At 37.4% G+C, this 14,777-nt stretch overlaps 3 protein-coding genes across 3 annotated transcripts; 2 read left to right on the top strand and 1 right to left on the bottom strand.

Moving 5' to 3' along the window:
• The first annotated feature begins 7 nt into the window (after positions 1-7).
• Positions 8-2,089, top strand: med21 (mediator complex subunit 21). The gene is made up of 4 exons (XM_055189573.2): positions 8-142; positions 822-936; positions 1,036-1,136; positions 1,318-2,089. The coding sequence occupies exons 1-4, from the start codon at positions 101-103 to the stop codon at positions 1,495-1,497; spliced, it is 438 nt and encodes a 145-aa protein (XP_055045548.1). The 5' UTR covers positions 8-100; the 3' UTR covers positions 1,498-2,089.
• A 723-nt stretch (positions 2,090-2,812) lies between these two features.
• pmpcb (peptidase, mitochondrial processing subunit beta) lies at positions 2,813-6,964 on the top strand. The gene is made up of 13 exons (XM_055189572.2): positions 2,813-2,969; positions 3,260-3,397; positions 3,665-3,751; positions 3,838-3,967; positions 4,048-4,246; positions 4,525-4,604; positions 4,689-4,795; positions 5,735-5,878; positions 5,958-6,118; positions 6,189-6,274; positions 6,454-6,542; positions 6,620-6,695; positions 6,787-6,964. The coding sequence occupies exons 1-13, from the start codon at positions 2,889-2,891 to the stop codon at positions 6,849-6,851; spliced, it is 1,443 nt and encodes a 480-aa protein (XP_055045547.1). The 5' UTR covers positions 2,813-2,888; the 3' UTR covers positions 6,852-6,964.
• On the bottom strand, positions 6,895-14,197 carry dnajc2 (DnaJ (Hsp40) homolog, subfamily C, member 2). The gene is made up of 17 exons (XM_073863547.1): positions 13,953-14,197; positions 13,373-13,563; positions 13,201-13,276; positions 12,992-13,090; positions 12,732-12,873; positions 12,572-12,652; positions 12,414-12,479; positions 12,142-12,233; positions 11,935-12,056; positions 11,700-11,849; positions 11,521-11,615; positions 11,341-11,410; positions 9,794-9,975; positions 9,607-9,707; positions 9,426-9,536; positions 9,139-9,299; positions 6,895-7,077 (listed from the first exon to the last, which is right to left on the bottom strand). The coding sequence occupies exons 1-17, from the start codon at positions 14,005-14,007 to the stop codon at positions 7,009-7,011; spliced, it is 1,863 nt and encodes a 620-aa protein (XP_073719648.1). The 5' UTR covers positions 14,008-14,197; the 3' UTR covers positions 6,895-7,008.
• Positions 14,198-14,777: the final 580 nt, after the last annotated feature.

Here is a 14,777-nt window from a genome sequence, read left to right as displayed (position 1 = left end):
TTACCTGCTGCAGTGTATTTGGGCGGCGAACCCGAGTCACGTGCGGTACTTCGCTGTGCCACACTCGGCGGAAACGGAAAAGTCGAAAAGAAGAGCCAACATGGCCGACAGGTTAACGCAGCTTCAGGATGCTGTCAACTCAGTAAGACTTATTTAATTCTCTGTTGTATGACTTGCATGCTGCCAAATGTGTTAAGAATATTTCAAGTATATTCAGTAAGTTATGTGGTTGATGAAATTTAAAGAAGTAATTATAATTGATTGTAGTATACGAGGATGTTAGCAATGTTAGCATAGCATGTAACTGTGATTAAATAAATACGTACTTATTTATTAAAACTATTTGTGGAAATTCACATGAAGCATTTTTGAATATTTATTATTATAGACTACTGAGACTTAAGCGTGAATTTCTTACACTATGAGTCTTTTGAAAATTATATGAATAGTATTGAAACTAGTATAATAAAAGTGTCAAATGTATACTATATAACATAGTATAAAAATAACATGGTACATGTTTTCAGGTTTATAATAAATAAATAAACTTACGGTAACGTTAAATACTTATGCAAAGGTAAATGATGAATATGCATTGTTAAAATAATCCTTCTTGCACTTAAATTTTTAATTTGACTTAAACAAGTCACTTGACCAGTGAGGAGTTTGTATAAATTAAAAAAATAAAGGTGAATAGGCTTGAGTTATTACAACTTCATTTTTTTATTATTTATACCAACTTCTAACTAGTCAAAAAAAAAAAGTTGACATTACTTTCAAGCCTTGTGTATTTTTATTGAATGTTGTTGTGTTTGTATTAGCTGGCAGATCAGTTCTGTAATGCCATTGGAGTATTACAGCAATGTGCACCACCTGCTTCATTCAGCAACATCCAGACAGCCATCAACAAAGACCAACCCTCCAACCCAACAGAAGGTACACACACCTGCACAGAACAAACTGATGAGCCATTAGAAAAATATCAACATGCTTTTTGTTATCTTTTAACTGACATGTTTTTATGTGTTACTTAAGAATACGCGCAGCTGTTTGCAGCACTCATAGCACGAACAGCAAAAGATGTTGACGTGTTGATTGACTCTCTGCCCAGTGAAGAATCTACTGCTGCACTGCAGGTACATTCACAGACAAACTGTGTCATTAGCCATATTGAAGAGCTTTTATTGTAGGCTTTAGTTTGTTCAATTACTGTACCAATTATTATAGGCAATTCTTGTTCTAGAGGAGATTTTATTGAAAATAAGAATAGATGAATCTCTGTCTGTCATTTGATTCCTCCTCTCTCATGTTTTGCAGGCAGCCAGTCTGAGGCAGCTGGAGGAGGAGAACCAGGAAGCTGCAGCCCGTCTCGAGGAAGTAGTTTACAGAGGAGATCTTTTACTGGAGAAGATCCAGTCAGCTCTAGCAGACATCGCTCAGTCGCAGCTGAGGACACGCAGTGGTGCTCCCTGTCAGGCGACCCCTCCAGAATCCTGACATCGCCTGGCTCAAACCAAACACGGACTGTACCACCTGTACACAGCAGGGATTTTTATATGTCTGATGTGCAAGTAGCGGGACACCTTGTAATAATTGTACAGTTTTTCCGGGCTGAAGAAAGTTTCTGATTCTTCATGGGAAGGGAAAAAGGCCACGCTGTCATTATCTTCTGTTTTCCAGCAGGAATGGACATTTTGCGCTATTATATTCTGAAGGACTAGTATGTTGATTTTTCCCTCACAGTCTCATTCACTTAGCATTTTAACACTGTCCTCTAAAATGTTGATGTGTGAGAGTACCAGAGTTTGTTCAGAATTTATCTCTGTATCTACTGTGTGTCTACAGTCTTGTTTTTCATTGCATGTCTTCAGTGAATGAGCTGTGACTTTGCTTTCTAATTCTGACATTCAGTATTCAACACCCATTACTCCCATCTACTGGTCACTGTCAAAGACTGAGTAGGCCTGTTTTTTTATATTAAGTTATATAGTTTGTTCTTGCCAGGATCATGCATTGATTTGGTTTATTTTATTTTGGGGAAACAAGAATCTGTGTTTGACAAATAAAATGTTTTTCATAGCAAATCAAACTGTGCATATACTTTCTGTCTTTAAACTGTTCTTAGTGAATGGGTAAAGTGACAATATCTGTTCAGGCTAAACAACATGACTCCATAGTGAAGAAGACACACAAATAAGACAAACCATGCAAAAAAAAATGTTACCTGTGAATGTGCCAGATCTCTGGTGTTCTGGAAAATTCTGGGAACGAAATTCTCCTGAACACTGTTACTGCTTCAAATTGCACGCTAAAATATGACATTAAATTGCCGTTAAAAATATGGCAGGTAAATAAAAGCAAACTCATTTTATCTAATAAACTGAAACGAACAATTTATAACAGTACCTCTACTGCCATCTGCTTGTTATGTAAACGAACGGTGCAATTTGACCATTAGATGTAATAAACATATATAAAATAGTTTGAAGTATGTTATTAATAAAATAAGTAAGAGAAGCAAGGAAAAAGACAAGAAGGTAAAGCATTATATTACAAAGATATAACCTTGTAACTATGCTGGCTTCCAGACAACTCGGATTTAGGATATCAAACCCGGAAATAACTTCGGGATTAAATAACATTATTAAATAGCATAAATAACAAGTATTTATTTAGTAACATTAAAAATGTATGTTGTTAGTGATTTAGTTTCTTTAAAACATTTAATGTGTTTAGGATCATAAAACACAGCGTCGCCCCAAACATTATTTCCGGATTGAGGTCGGAAATATCCCAAATCCGAGTTGTCTGGAACGCATGACGCACGCGTTGTTCCATCCAATCAGAATTCGTCTTTTCTACAACATCACACACGGCCAGTAAACAGCATGGCGGCGTCCGTGCAGCGTTTCGGCGCAGTGGGGAGAAGATTTTTAAAAAATGTGCTGAACACAAGAGCCGTTAACGGGGTAAGATGATTAAAATATAACTAATACCATTTAGAATTGCTAAAATATTGACAATAACGTCTTGACAAACATTGTGGACTGAGTCTGGCATGCCTGCCGGACTAACATGATGCAAACTGAGGTCAATAAATATTATGAAATAATATTTTTAATAAACTAATTATCCATTTACATTATTTTCTACTTAAATATAAAACAATTGAAAAATAATTATATTTAGAAAATGTACTTCTATATCCTACTTGTCAAGTCATTGTTACGTAACGAAAAGTCCTATTAATCCGTTATAGACAATTGTTGGGTCCAGTCGGCATCGGTCCACTCCAGCTGTCAGTCACGTGGTTCTAAACGTACCTGAGACGAAGGTCACGGCTCTTGAAAACGGACTGAGGGTTGCGTCTGAAGACTCGGGACTGTCCACGTGCACGGTGAGTGCACCATCACATAATAAATTGGATTTTCTTTAACACTGAATTAAAATGATCTCGATTTAATTTTATATTAAGCTGTTATTTAGGTTTCAAACCAGGACACTGAAATACTTTAATATATTAACTGAAAATCAAAGATGTAGTTTAACAACAGAGAGGGTCATAAGTTGTAGTTTTATATTAGTATCATATCAAATTATAAAGCGAAACATTTAACAAAAACTAATATAAAAAATACCAACAAATGTTCATCTTATGATCCAGGTTGGCCTGTGGATTGATGCTGGGAGTCGATATGAAAATGAACGAAACAATGGCACGGCCCACTTCCTGGAACACATGGCATTCAAGGTTGGAGAAAAACTCAGTGGCAGAAGTAGGCTTATATAACACAAAAATAATACACATAAAGAATTCCTATTCCGACTGTGTTACAGGGCACCAGGAAAAGGTCACAGCTTGACTTGGAGTTAGAGATCGAAAACATGGGAGCTCATCTCAACGCTTACACCTCAAGAGAGCAAACCGTGTACTACGCTAAAGCCTTTTCCAAAGATCTGCCTAGAGGTAACACCTACTAGACTGTTCACCCTTGCAGAGAAAAAAACAATATAAAAGAGTGCTGTAAATCATTTCTCTGTTCCCAGCGGTGGAGATCCTGGCTGACATCATCCAGAACAGCACACTGGGAGAGGCAGAGATCGAGCGGGAGCGTGGAGTCATCCTCAGAGAGATGCAGGAAGTGGAGACTAACCTACAGGAAGTTGTCTTTGATTACCTCCATGCTACAGCCTATCAGGAGACACCACTGGGAAGAACCATCCTGGGTCCTACAGAGAACATCAAGTGGGTATCTCTAGTTGATAAACGTGCGCTTATTCTCTACTAGTGTCACCTGATAAAATACCAAAAAACATGATTGTCTGAGTTAACTGTTTTTTGTCGGGATTATTCTGTAGCACCCCATGCTTTACACACTTTTTAGGGATATCAACCTGTTGCACTGGAAAAAACTAAAATATATTTGTATTGAAAAACTACACACTTAAGCTTTTCAACAATATGATGTAATCCTAAAGGGCACCTGTTTGTGTCTAAATATGCATTTTTCTTTTTTTTTCTAGATCCATAAATCGAGGAGACCTGGTGGAGTACATCACAACACACTACAAGGGTCCAAGAATTGTATTGGCAGCAGCTGGAGGTAAAAACACACACTTCATATGCACCATATATTACACACTAGTGTTGCTGATAAAGATTTTAATACAAAAAAAATGTATTTCAGGTGTGTCACATTATGAGCTTATTGATTTGGCCAAATATCATTTTGGAAAGCTACCAGCCAGATACAGTGCTGAAGCATTACTACCCTGCCATTTCACAGGAAGTGAGGTAACGTGGTATCATTATCATTTAAAATGACATTTTATTCAATATCCTGCTTAAACCAAATAAAAATGTTTTAGTTTATCTCAAGCTTTATTAACAGCATCTGTGCAATGCAAGAAATAATTGTGACCCATTCCTCTTTGTGAAAAATTGTGCCAACAGTAATGTGTAGGCTTAAAATGGCAGTCTACAAGGCAACGCTTTTTGAAAAACGAATGCAAAGTATTTAATTTTCAAGCATTTATCTTCAGTGTGGTTTTATCACACTAATATCAAACGTTAAAGGTGCAGTGTGTAATTTTTAGAAGGAACTTTTGACAGAAATGCAAAATAATATACAAAGTTATATTATCAGGGGTGTATAAAGACCTTTCATAATGAACCGTTATGTGTTTATTACCTTAGAATGAGACCTTTTTATCTACACACACCGAGGGTCCCCTAACATGGAAGTCGCCATTTTTTGGCTGCCATGTTTCTACAGAAGCCCTTAACAGACAAACTTTTTTTACTAAGTTGTCTTCGACGATGACATGTTTGTCCGGTGGTGGCTACAGTAGCTTCTCTATGCGTTTCAAAAGTGAGGGGTTAGCAGTTCCACTGAGCCGTTGGTTGCAATTAACAACCTCACCACTAGATGCCGCTAAAATTTACACACTGCACCTTTAAATGGATAGTTGACCCTAAAATGAAAAATCTGTCATCCTCATGTGTTTCTTTATTCTATTGACAAATTACAAATATATTTTGATAAATGAGGTAAGAACACAGTTGAAGTTACCCACTGACTTCCATAGTAGGAAAAACAAATACCATGGAAGTCAATTAGGTACCGTCAACTGTGTGCTTACCATCATTTATCAAAATGTCTTTTTTGTGTGTGTTCGACAGATCCTTTGATCATTTAGACTAACCATAAGCTCTTGTCTTTATTCCCGACAGATTCGTGTCCGAGATGATAAAATGCCTTTGGCTCATATTGCCATTGCTGTGGAGGCCGTCGGGTGGTCACATCCGGACACCATTCCACTAATGGTGGCAAACACGCTCATCGGGAACTGGGACCGTTCGCTTGGCGGTGGGATGGTAAAAGTGCTCACTTAAAAGACCTTTGACTTAAAACCCACAGCTCGCTCAAAATCATCTGTATCTGGTTTATTCTCAGAATTTGTCCAGTAAGTTGGCACAGATGGCGTGCCAGGGTAACCTGTGCCATAGCTTTCAGTCCTTTAACACCTGTTACACTGATACAGGCCTGTGGGGACTTTACATGGTGTGTGAACCGGGCACCATCAATGAGATGATTCGCTTCACTCAGCTCGAATGGTAAGTCAAATAATTTGTCATTGAACTGAAAAAGCAAATGCAAGCTTTTAATGGAGTTGGTTTCTTGCAGGATGTCTCTGTGTACGAATGTGACAGATAGCGAGGTAAACAGAGCTAAAAACCTGCTCAAGACAAACATGCTGCTTCACCTGGATGGTAGGTTCACTATCAAAATATACAGTTATACAGAAAACTGTCGTGTCTGACCGTAACAGTATTTTCAGTGTATCAACCCACACTACACATCAATTTCATGAAGTTGCCTTCTCATGGTTGTGTGCATTATGCACGAGACATTAAGATGCAGCACTGTTTTAAAGTGTCTATGGTTCTAGGCTCGACACCCATCTGTGAGGACATCGGCCGACAGATGTTGTGCTACAATCGCAGGATTCCTCTACATGAGCTGGAGGCCAGAATAGAAGTGAGTGAATGTAAACCGTGAACTTTAACATATTACTGATTAAATCTTACTGATCCCGATCCATTCATCTCTCTCAGGCTATAGATGCCACGACCATTAGAAGCGTATGCATGAAATACATCTATAATAAAGCTCCTGCCATAGCAGCTGTTGGTCAGTATACATTTTTTTTTGTTTGTAATAATATGATAGTCTACTAAATATTCAAAGAGAATGACATTGAGAGACTTCCGATTGATTGCAGGTCCAATTGAACAACTCCCAGATTATAACAGGATCCAGAGCGGCATGTATTGGTTAAGATCATAAAGATTCTGCTAATGCATCTCAACAAAATTACAGACAATGGATATTTAATGTGTGCTTTTTCTTGTTTATTTTATTATAAAATAAAGAACAACACAATAAAGTTAAAAGACCAAGCGGTGTGTATGTGTGTGTTTTCTGTTTGCTTCCGACACTGTTGTCATTGTTTGTTTTTAGCGGTAACCTGTTCTTGAGCAGCTTTCTTGGCTTTTATCATCTCAACCAGCTCCTGTAATGACAAAAAACAGGTTCATATACAGTGATCATTCTGATGGGTGTTCCTCTAAATATTAAAGGAAAACACCATCGTTTTTCAATATTTTTAAGTTCTTACCTCAACTTGGGTATGTATTAATTAGTCTCTTTTTTCAATGCGTGCACTTAAAGCAACACTATGTAGTTTCCATGTAAAAATGACTTACAGCTCCCCCATGTGGTTGAAAAGCGCAACAGTGCCTGGTATCAGACACTCTTCTGCAGGCAGGGGGAGGGGCGGGGCTGTGTTTCCTACCATCCACCGCCACTTTCAGAGTGTGCTTGTAGCAGCTAGGAGGCTGCTCGGGTTGCAGCAACAGTACAATTTGTCCAGTTAAAAGTTGTTCTATCACTGAAATAATTTTAGAGACATTATTTAAAGGTAAAAAAACTACATAGTGTTGCTTTAATCTTTGCACAGCACATCATGAATGTGTTAGCATTTAGCCTAGCCCCATTCGTTCCTTAGGATCCAAACAGGGATGAATTTAGAAGCCACCAAACACTTCCATGTTTTCCCTATTTAAAGACTGTTACACTAGTTACACGAGTAAGTATGATGGCACAAATTAAAACCTGCAGATTTTCTTAAGTGGTGCGCAGTAGCATCATCACTCCTGAGTACTACCCCTCACGCTCAAACTTCCAATAATATTATTGCGCCAATGTCGAAGTGCTGCAAACTGTGCTCTTGCGCCATACAACATAGTTCTCATTTATATCCACAAAAAACACTACGTTTTATTTTGTGCCACCATACTTGTGTAAATACTCATATAACAGTCTTTTACATTTTTAATGATACAAATAATATATATCTTTTTTTTTGTTTACTTCCCATCTATCCATTAATCCTGTGTTTTGGGAGATATGAAGTACTTTTGTACCTGTTTACCACTCAATTCCTCAATTACACCATTAGCTTGCCTGTAAAATATCAATTTTTTATGAAAAATTCACATAAATTATCTAAATTTGATTTAAAATGTTTTTAGATATTGATCTAGATGTTATGTGTTGAATTCGACCATTTGGTGTTAGGAAAAAACAGTTGTATGGTTACAGTTTAGGAAATAAATCATTTTGACCAGCAGATGCCCACAGAGACCCATTCATTTTACTGTGTGTGAACAACTGCGCAACATCAATACTTTAGTGAAACATTTTGTGAATTTATTTTTATATAAAGATTAGAAAGGTCATTAAAAATAAAAGATATTTCAAATATTATAATTTTTTTGTAGTTTTTGATGCATTTTGAAATGTCTGTTTTTACAAAATGCCACAGAAATTTGACTAAATGTAAGTGTCCGTGTGTGTGTGTTTGTGTGCGCGTGCATGCGTGTTTGTGACTTTGTCTTTTTGTGTGTCTGCGTCTTTATGTGTGTGTAAGATTTACTGTGTCTTTGTGCGTGTGTGTTTGTGAGTCTGTGTGTGTGTGGGCAGGCACCCACCTGTGTATTTTACATCTTTGTGCATTTAACATCTTTGTTTTGCATCTGTGGCTGTTTTTGCCAAATTCTGTAAAAAATGCTCTCTGTGGCAGTCATACCTTTGTTTGTTTGTGTGTGTCAGTTTGTGTGTGAGTGTGTGATTGAGCATGTCTTTTCTATATTGCATTTGTGCTCTAGTACCAGGCTTACCTTTCTGTGTCAAAATTTTCAGATTTATTCTGGATGCATTGATTTTATTTGATGAATAACAACATTCCCATTCATTTCAATTGGGGTCATTTTTACCCCCAAAGGGCCTCTTTTGGTGAATTTTTTTGCACCTCTTTAGAACGACCGAATCAAGCCCAGTTTTTTTAATATGAATCTTGACAGATAATCTGGAAGTGTCACAAAATCTTATTCCACTGAGATGAAGGGAACCTTTTAAACTAAATAAAAGTGGCTTGGGGGTAAGATTGACCCCAAGGAACTTATTAGGGTTAATTGCACGCATTTAAAAAAGATAAAATTATTAATCTGTGGTAAGAACATAGTAAACAAGTGAAAAACTGAGGTATTTTCTTTTAAAACCAGCTGCTTACCTTGTATCTCTTCATGCAGTCTTTTTTGGAGCGTCCAGGCACAGCTTCTGAGATCTTTTCCCAGCGCTCCGGTGTGCTGACTGGATAGGTTTTCAAAGCCTGTTCTAGTAGTTTCTGCTCCTCTGTGGTCCAGGCGGCAGAGTTTGATTCGGCACCTACAGCTAAAGGGATGGGGAAGTTTAATGCATTATCACAGAATGCACAAGCTATTTTACTCTACTTATAGAATAAGGACATGTTACATGCAAAAATGTATCGGTATACATATACAGAAAGTGGCAACTCACTATCAAAGCGTTCTGATGGAGCTGCGTTGTCTACGGTAGGAGGAACAGCTGAATGCTCTTTCTTAAACTTCTCAAAGGCCTTTCGGTTAATCTCATCTTTCTGGTGAGGATCTGGTGACAGATAAGATATTAAAATGTTTGTTCGTTTATCACAAGAGATAACAGCGAGCTTGCTACCTACCTAGTTTCTGCAGAGTTTTTGCTTTGTTAATGACATCTTTGGCGTTTCTCTTCACCCCGCTGTTGGAGTGCTGGTTCATGTAGTTGGCGATCACCTCCCACCTGTAAGATCACAGCACCTCTCTGTGAGAAATAATGAAAACCTTGCACTGTCTGTGATCGGACAGACGCTTTATGTGGAAACTCACCTGGCGTTTGTTCCGGCGGGAAAGAGATTCACAGCTTTGATAAGCAGTTGAAGATCTTCTTCGTTCCAGCCTCTGTTATTGACTCCGACACCTCCGCTGCTGTGTTCGGCGCTACGTGCGGCCTGCTGCGCCTGAATCTCCGCCTCTTTCTCCCTCTGTATTTGAATGTTCACCTCTTGCACCTGGACAAATACACACAGGGACTAAAGCAGGAGAAAGATCTGGAATACAGAAGCATCAAGATGACCTAAAGATAATGTTTATGCTGAATAATGCTGACGTTTTTTTTGGTGTTTTAAAGGAAACATTTCACAATACTTTAAGATTTAAAATAAATATTTGGTGTCCCAAGAGTACATATGTGAAGTTCTAGCTCAAAATACCATACAGATAATTTATTATAACAAGTTAAAATTGACACTTTCTAGGTGTGAGGAAAAATGCAGTTTTTGGGTGTGTCATTTAACCCTGTAAAACCCTCGGTTGTTATATATATTACAACTGGCCGTGAACTTTCAAAACCTGCAAACCTGCCTTTAAGAATATAACCTTTTTTACTGGACTAAATAAATCAACAATCACGTAAGTAAAATGCCTAAAATATTTTTTCTGTGATTAGTTATGTGTCTAGATCATGCAGATTTTAAGATGTAGCTGAATGTTTTGATCATATTAGATTTTGAGCTTGTAATGTCAATGTTGTAATTTTACAACGTTGGGTCTGAAGGGTAGCAAAATTTACCTGTGCACCTTGCACATTAAATGAATTTGCTGTACTTCGAAACTGTAAAAAAATACTTTTTAATCATTTTTGTAGCAACAAAATATAATATTGATGTTAAATGTCTATTTTGAGTTTTAATCGAAGTTTTGAGAGTATTAAATACGTTTATAGGAAATAAATTATTTGAGAATTTTGTATTTATTTGGCAATATTTTAAACTATCTGTATCTTATTTTTTATCAAATATTCTTTGCTGGTCCTGTCTTCTTGTCTGGGCTTTGTTTGCTCAAATATTTATTTGCTGCATGAGAGTCAGGTGATATTGTTCTGGAATGTGGGGTGGGGGTATAGGTGATATTAGCATCATAGGCCCAACGTTGTAATATTACAACATTTTCATAAAAACTTACCAAAATGTAAAAAATATTTTTTTAAAAATTATTTTTGCATTAGAGGACTCTTACAACAACATATAAAAGGTTAAATAATTTTTTCAAAGTTTTTTCTATATTTGGGTCTTACAGGGTTAAAATGCAAATGAGCTGATCTTTGCACTAAATGGTAGTGCCGTGGTTGGATAGTGCAGATTAAGGGGCGGTATTATCCCCTTCTGACATCACAAGGGGAGCCAAATTTCAATAACCTATTTTTTCACATGCTTGCAGAGAATAGTTTACTAAAACTAAGTTACTGGGTTGATCTTTTTCACATTTTCTAGGTTGATACAATGGACCCAATTGTAGCACTTAAACATGGACAAAGACAGATTTTTATGATATGTCCCCTTTAAGTAATCCAGTTTCTCTCTCTTTTGCTCACTCACCTGTTTCTCCAGAGCTGTTTTACTCTGTTCTTTATTACCTGAAGCCAAAGCCTCATTCAGTGTCTGTAAACTATCAAAAAAAAAACCACAATCATTCTAATGGCACATTAACATTCTGACTGAAGATTACTGCTGAATTCGGTCCATTCACATCTGTTAGCAATGTTTTCAGGAGTGCACTGTAAACTGGTCAGTTCTAAGCGATCACAGAGTTTCTCCACCTCCTCCATCATCCTGATGTTGTCAGCTTCATTATCTACAAAGTAATTATGAGTCTGAAAAGCAGAGAAAAAGACAATGTTTAGAATCTGAACTCTAATTGAGACATCTGCATCTGAGAGAAATCAAAGTTTTCCTGCCTTGCATGTCGTTCTGAGTTTCTGTCGCTCTTTCTTAATGGCTTTTTTCTGAACCTCTTTCTCTTTCTTCGCCAGCTGGGCTGCCTGTCGCGCCACCTCCTCTTCTTTCTCCCTCGCCAAACGTGCCGCGTCCTCCTCGGCCTGTCGTGCCTGCGTCGAGACACACACAGCCAATATATAAATATTTGTGAAACTGCCAGCACAATCTAAGAAAGTGTTGTTTCATGGTTCCTACCCGCTCCTTCTCCTCCTGTTCTCGTTTTTTAGCCTCTGCTTTGGCTTTCTTCTCAGACTCTTTCCTGGCTTTCTCCTCTTCTTTAAACTTCTTTATTCGTGGGTCACAGTTGTAAGCAGTGTCTGCAACACATCAAGTGCACACACAAAATCAGGGCATGAAATTGTGCAACCGTAAAACACAGTGTGGTCTGTTTCCGATATTTACCGACGAGGGTTCGTATCCTGTTCATCTCTTCTTTCTTCCTCTGCGCTCGAGAGGCCCGGTTCTGTTTTTCTATCCATCTTCTTTCATCTCGGCTGGTACCAACATGAAAAAAACATTTCAGACATATTAATCAGGAAACACAAGAATGAACATTGGGAAAATTCTAAGTCATTCTAAGTAATCAAATATTGGCATCGCCACAGAAATTTTGTATAGATGCATACTAGTAATAACATGTTTTACACATTAATTTATAGATAGACTTTCTTTACCATTCAGCCTTTTCCTTTTCTTCTTCATCTAAATATGAAAATTCTCTCCATGAATCAAAGTTGTACCTTCAAAAAGTAAAAAATTAACAGTTTAAAATTAATTTTCATAATTACTGCTTGCAATCACCTGAACTTGAAATCTACACCGGCAGACTCACCAGAAAGAATAAAAATTATCCACATCTTCAAAAGATGACTGCATGTTTCCAAAACTGGGGATGTGTTTCTTAACAGACCACCTGGTTGAAAGAAGTAACATTAGGATATGTGTGCAATACATGTGACTCTTTAATGTATTCACCATTGTAGCATCTTCACCTGGCATTCCTTTCGAACACGGGTGAAAAAAACTCAAAAAAGTTTTCTTTGCCTTCTGCTTTCGACGGGACGGAATTGTCAAACGTGGGATCTACACTGTCGAATGCTCTTCGCTTCAAAGGGTCTGACAGGATTTCTATTGCTGTGATTGACAGAAACAAAATAATTTGTCAGTGCTGCAGAATAGGTGTGCCAATAGTGTAAACATCATTCATATCACTAATAATAATCCACTGAGACAGCATTAAGTGCAAAATGACCTTTTGTTATACAAGTGAAGTAATCATTGTCCCCCTCAACAATCTGTTCACCAGCTGCTTTTCGTTTATCCGGATGATGTTTGAGGACCATGGCTTTATCTGTAGGGAACAGCCGCATGTTAGAACATTCATGGGTACAAATTCATACTGTATATTACCTCATTAAGGTATTAAACCGAGAGGTCAGGTGACCTGTGGCAAAAACTTATGAGCAGCTTTGATCTGTTTCTGGGTTGCTCGGTACCTTAGGTGAGCCAAACCCAAAACAGCATAGTGATCTTGGTTCTGTAAAACAAAAAAGCAACAACATTAATGCATTTAATTCATACATTAACCATCAGACTAACAGAAAACGCACACATGATGCTTCACGTCAATTACCTTCCAGTCTTTGGGGTCCAGTGTCTTTAGCATTGGATACTCCTCCAGTTGAAGTTCTTCATCCTCTTCTTCCTCAGACAGCTCCTCCTCCTCCTCCAGCTCCTGAAAGGAGGCCGACACATTTCTACATCTGCGCTTCAAAAAAGCCTCGAACCAGCGGCCGACTGGCTCAACCTGAACCTGTATTGATGCTGAAAGAGAGAAACTGCTTATTCATAAACTGAAAACAATAACAAACTGAATGCTTACAAACTAGCCCATACAACTTGTTTCTTTGAGAATACACAAATACTTCACGTCTTTCAAGTAGCCATAAGAAACGTAGGAGTTCTTAAGCAGGAATGCCAAATAAGTTACATTATAGAACATACTGATGTAATTAAAATACAATTCTGCTCGTCTAGCATTTGGTTTAGACAGCACCACCAGCTGATCATTTGTATATACTTGTGACTTGATCGATCAACCATGCATAAAATTATACAATACTACATTAAACTTCACTTCACCCTAAAAAAAACAGTGTGGTGAGGGTGTGTGCTTGAGACACATACAGTATCTCTTTATTACTGTAACTTACCGGCAGCGGTGTTACACAGCGCTGTTATCTGCCCTTTACGCGCTTCTATCAGCATTTTTTCACTCGTGAAGCCACACAGGTGACCGACACAACTCGCATCCGCGTGTTAGATCAGACTGGTGTTAAGTTATCAGACTGAGTTAAGATCAGATCTGCCGGTTCCACATGGGCCCTGCACTGCTGCGCTGGTTGGAATATGTGTGTTACACTCAGATCCTTCCGACGAGTTACAGATAGACGAGATGTGGTTCCGCTTGTACGCTCGCAACGTTTTCACCATGGAATACCCCCCACCCCCGTTACTTACTACTGTAAATCAACGATTAGTTAAATAAATCAATGCAGTATTTAACTAGTCAATAAATATTTTTTCTCTCAAACCGTAAGTAATAAAATATGAGTGCAATTTAATCTCCTTTTCTTTTTTTGATAGCAGCTTTTTATTGAATGTCATCAAAAGTATAAAACACATTTTGTTCAATGCGGCATGAACATAAGGTATTATTCACACAATTATTCACATCTTATCAGAAAGAAAATAGAAAAAAATACCAAAAAAATTATTTTAAAAATATTATATGTTTTTTTCAGAGCTTTATTTGTTCTTAATTTTTTAATTTTTCAAATTATACCAAACCTGTATAATTTGAAATCATTTATAAATGTGACAGGTTTGGTATAATTTGAAATCATTTATAAATGTGACAGGTTTGGTTTACAAAGGGCCCATTTTGTTTTGTGTATGATACTTTTCTAATACAATAAATAGCTGTATAATATATTGTTCATTACTTTAAACAATGTCTCTCAAAATAAAATAAATAA

This window comes from Misgurnus anguillicaudatus, chromosome 1, assembly GCF_027580225.2.
Source record: "Misgurnus anguillicaudatus chromosome 1, ASM2758022v2, whole genome shotgun sequence".
Lineage (NCBI taxonomy): Eukaryota > Metazoa > Chordata > Actinopteri > Cypriniformes > Cobitidae > Misgurnus > Misgurnus anguillicaudatus.
Note: the sequence above shows the minus strand (reverse complement) of the source record. Positions and strands in the feature narration are given on the sequence as shown.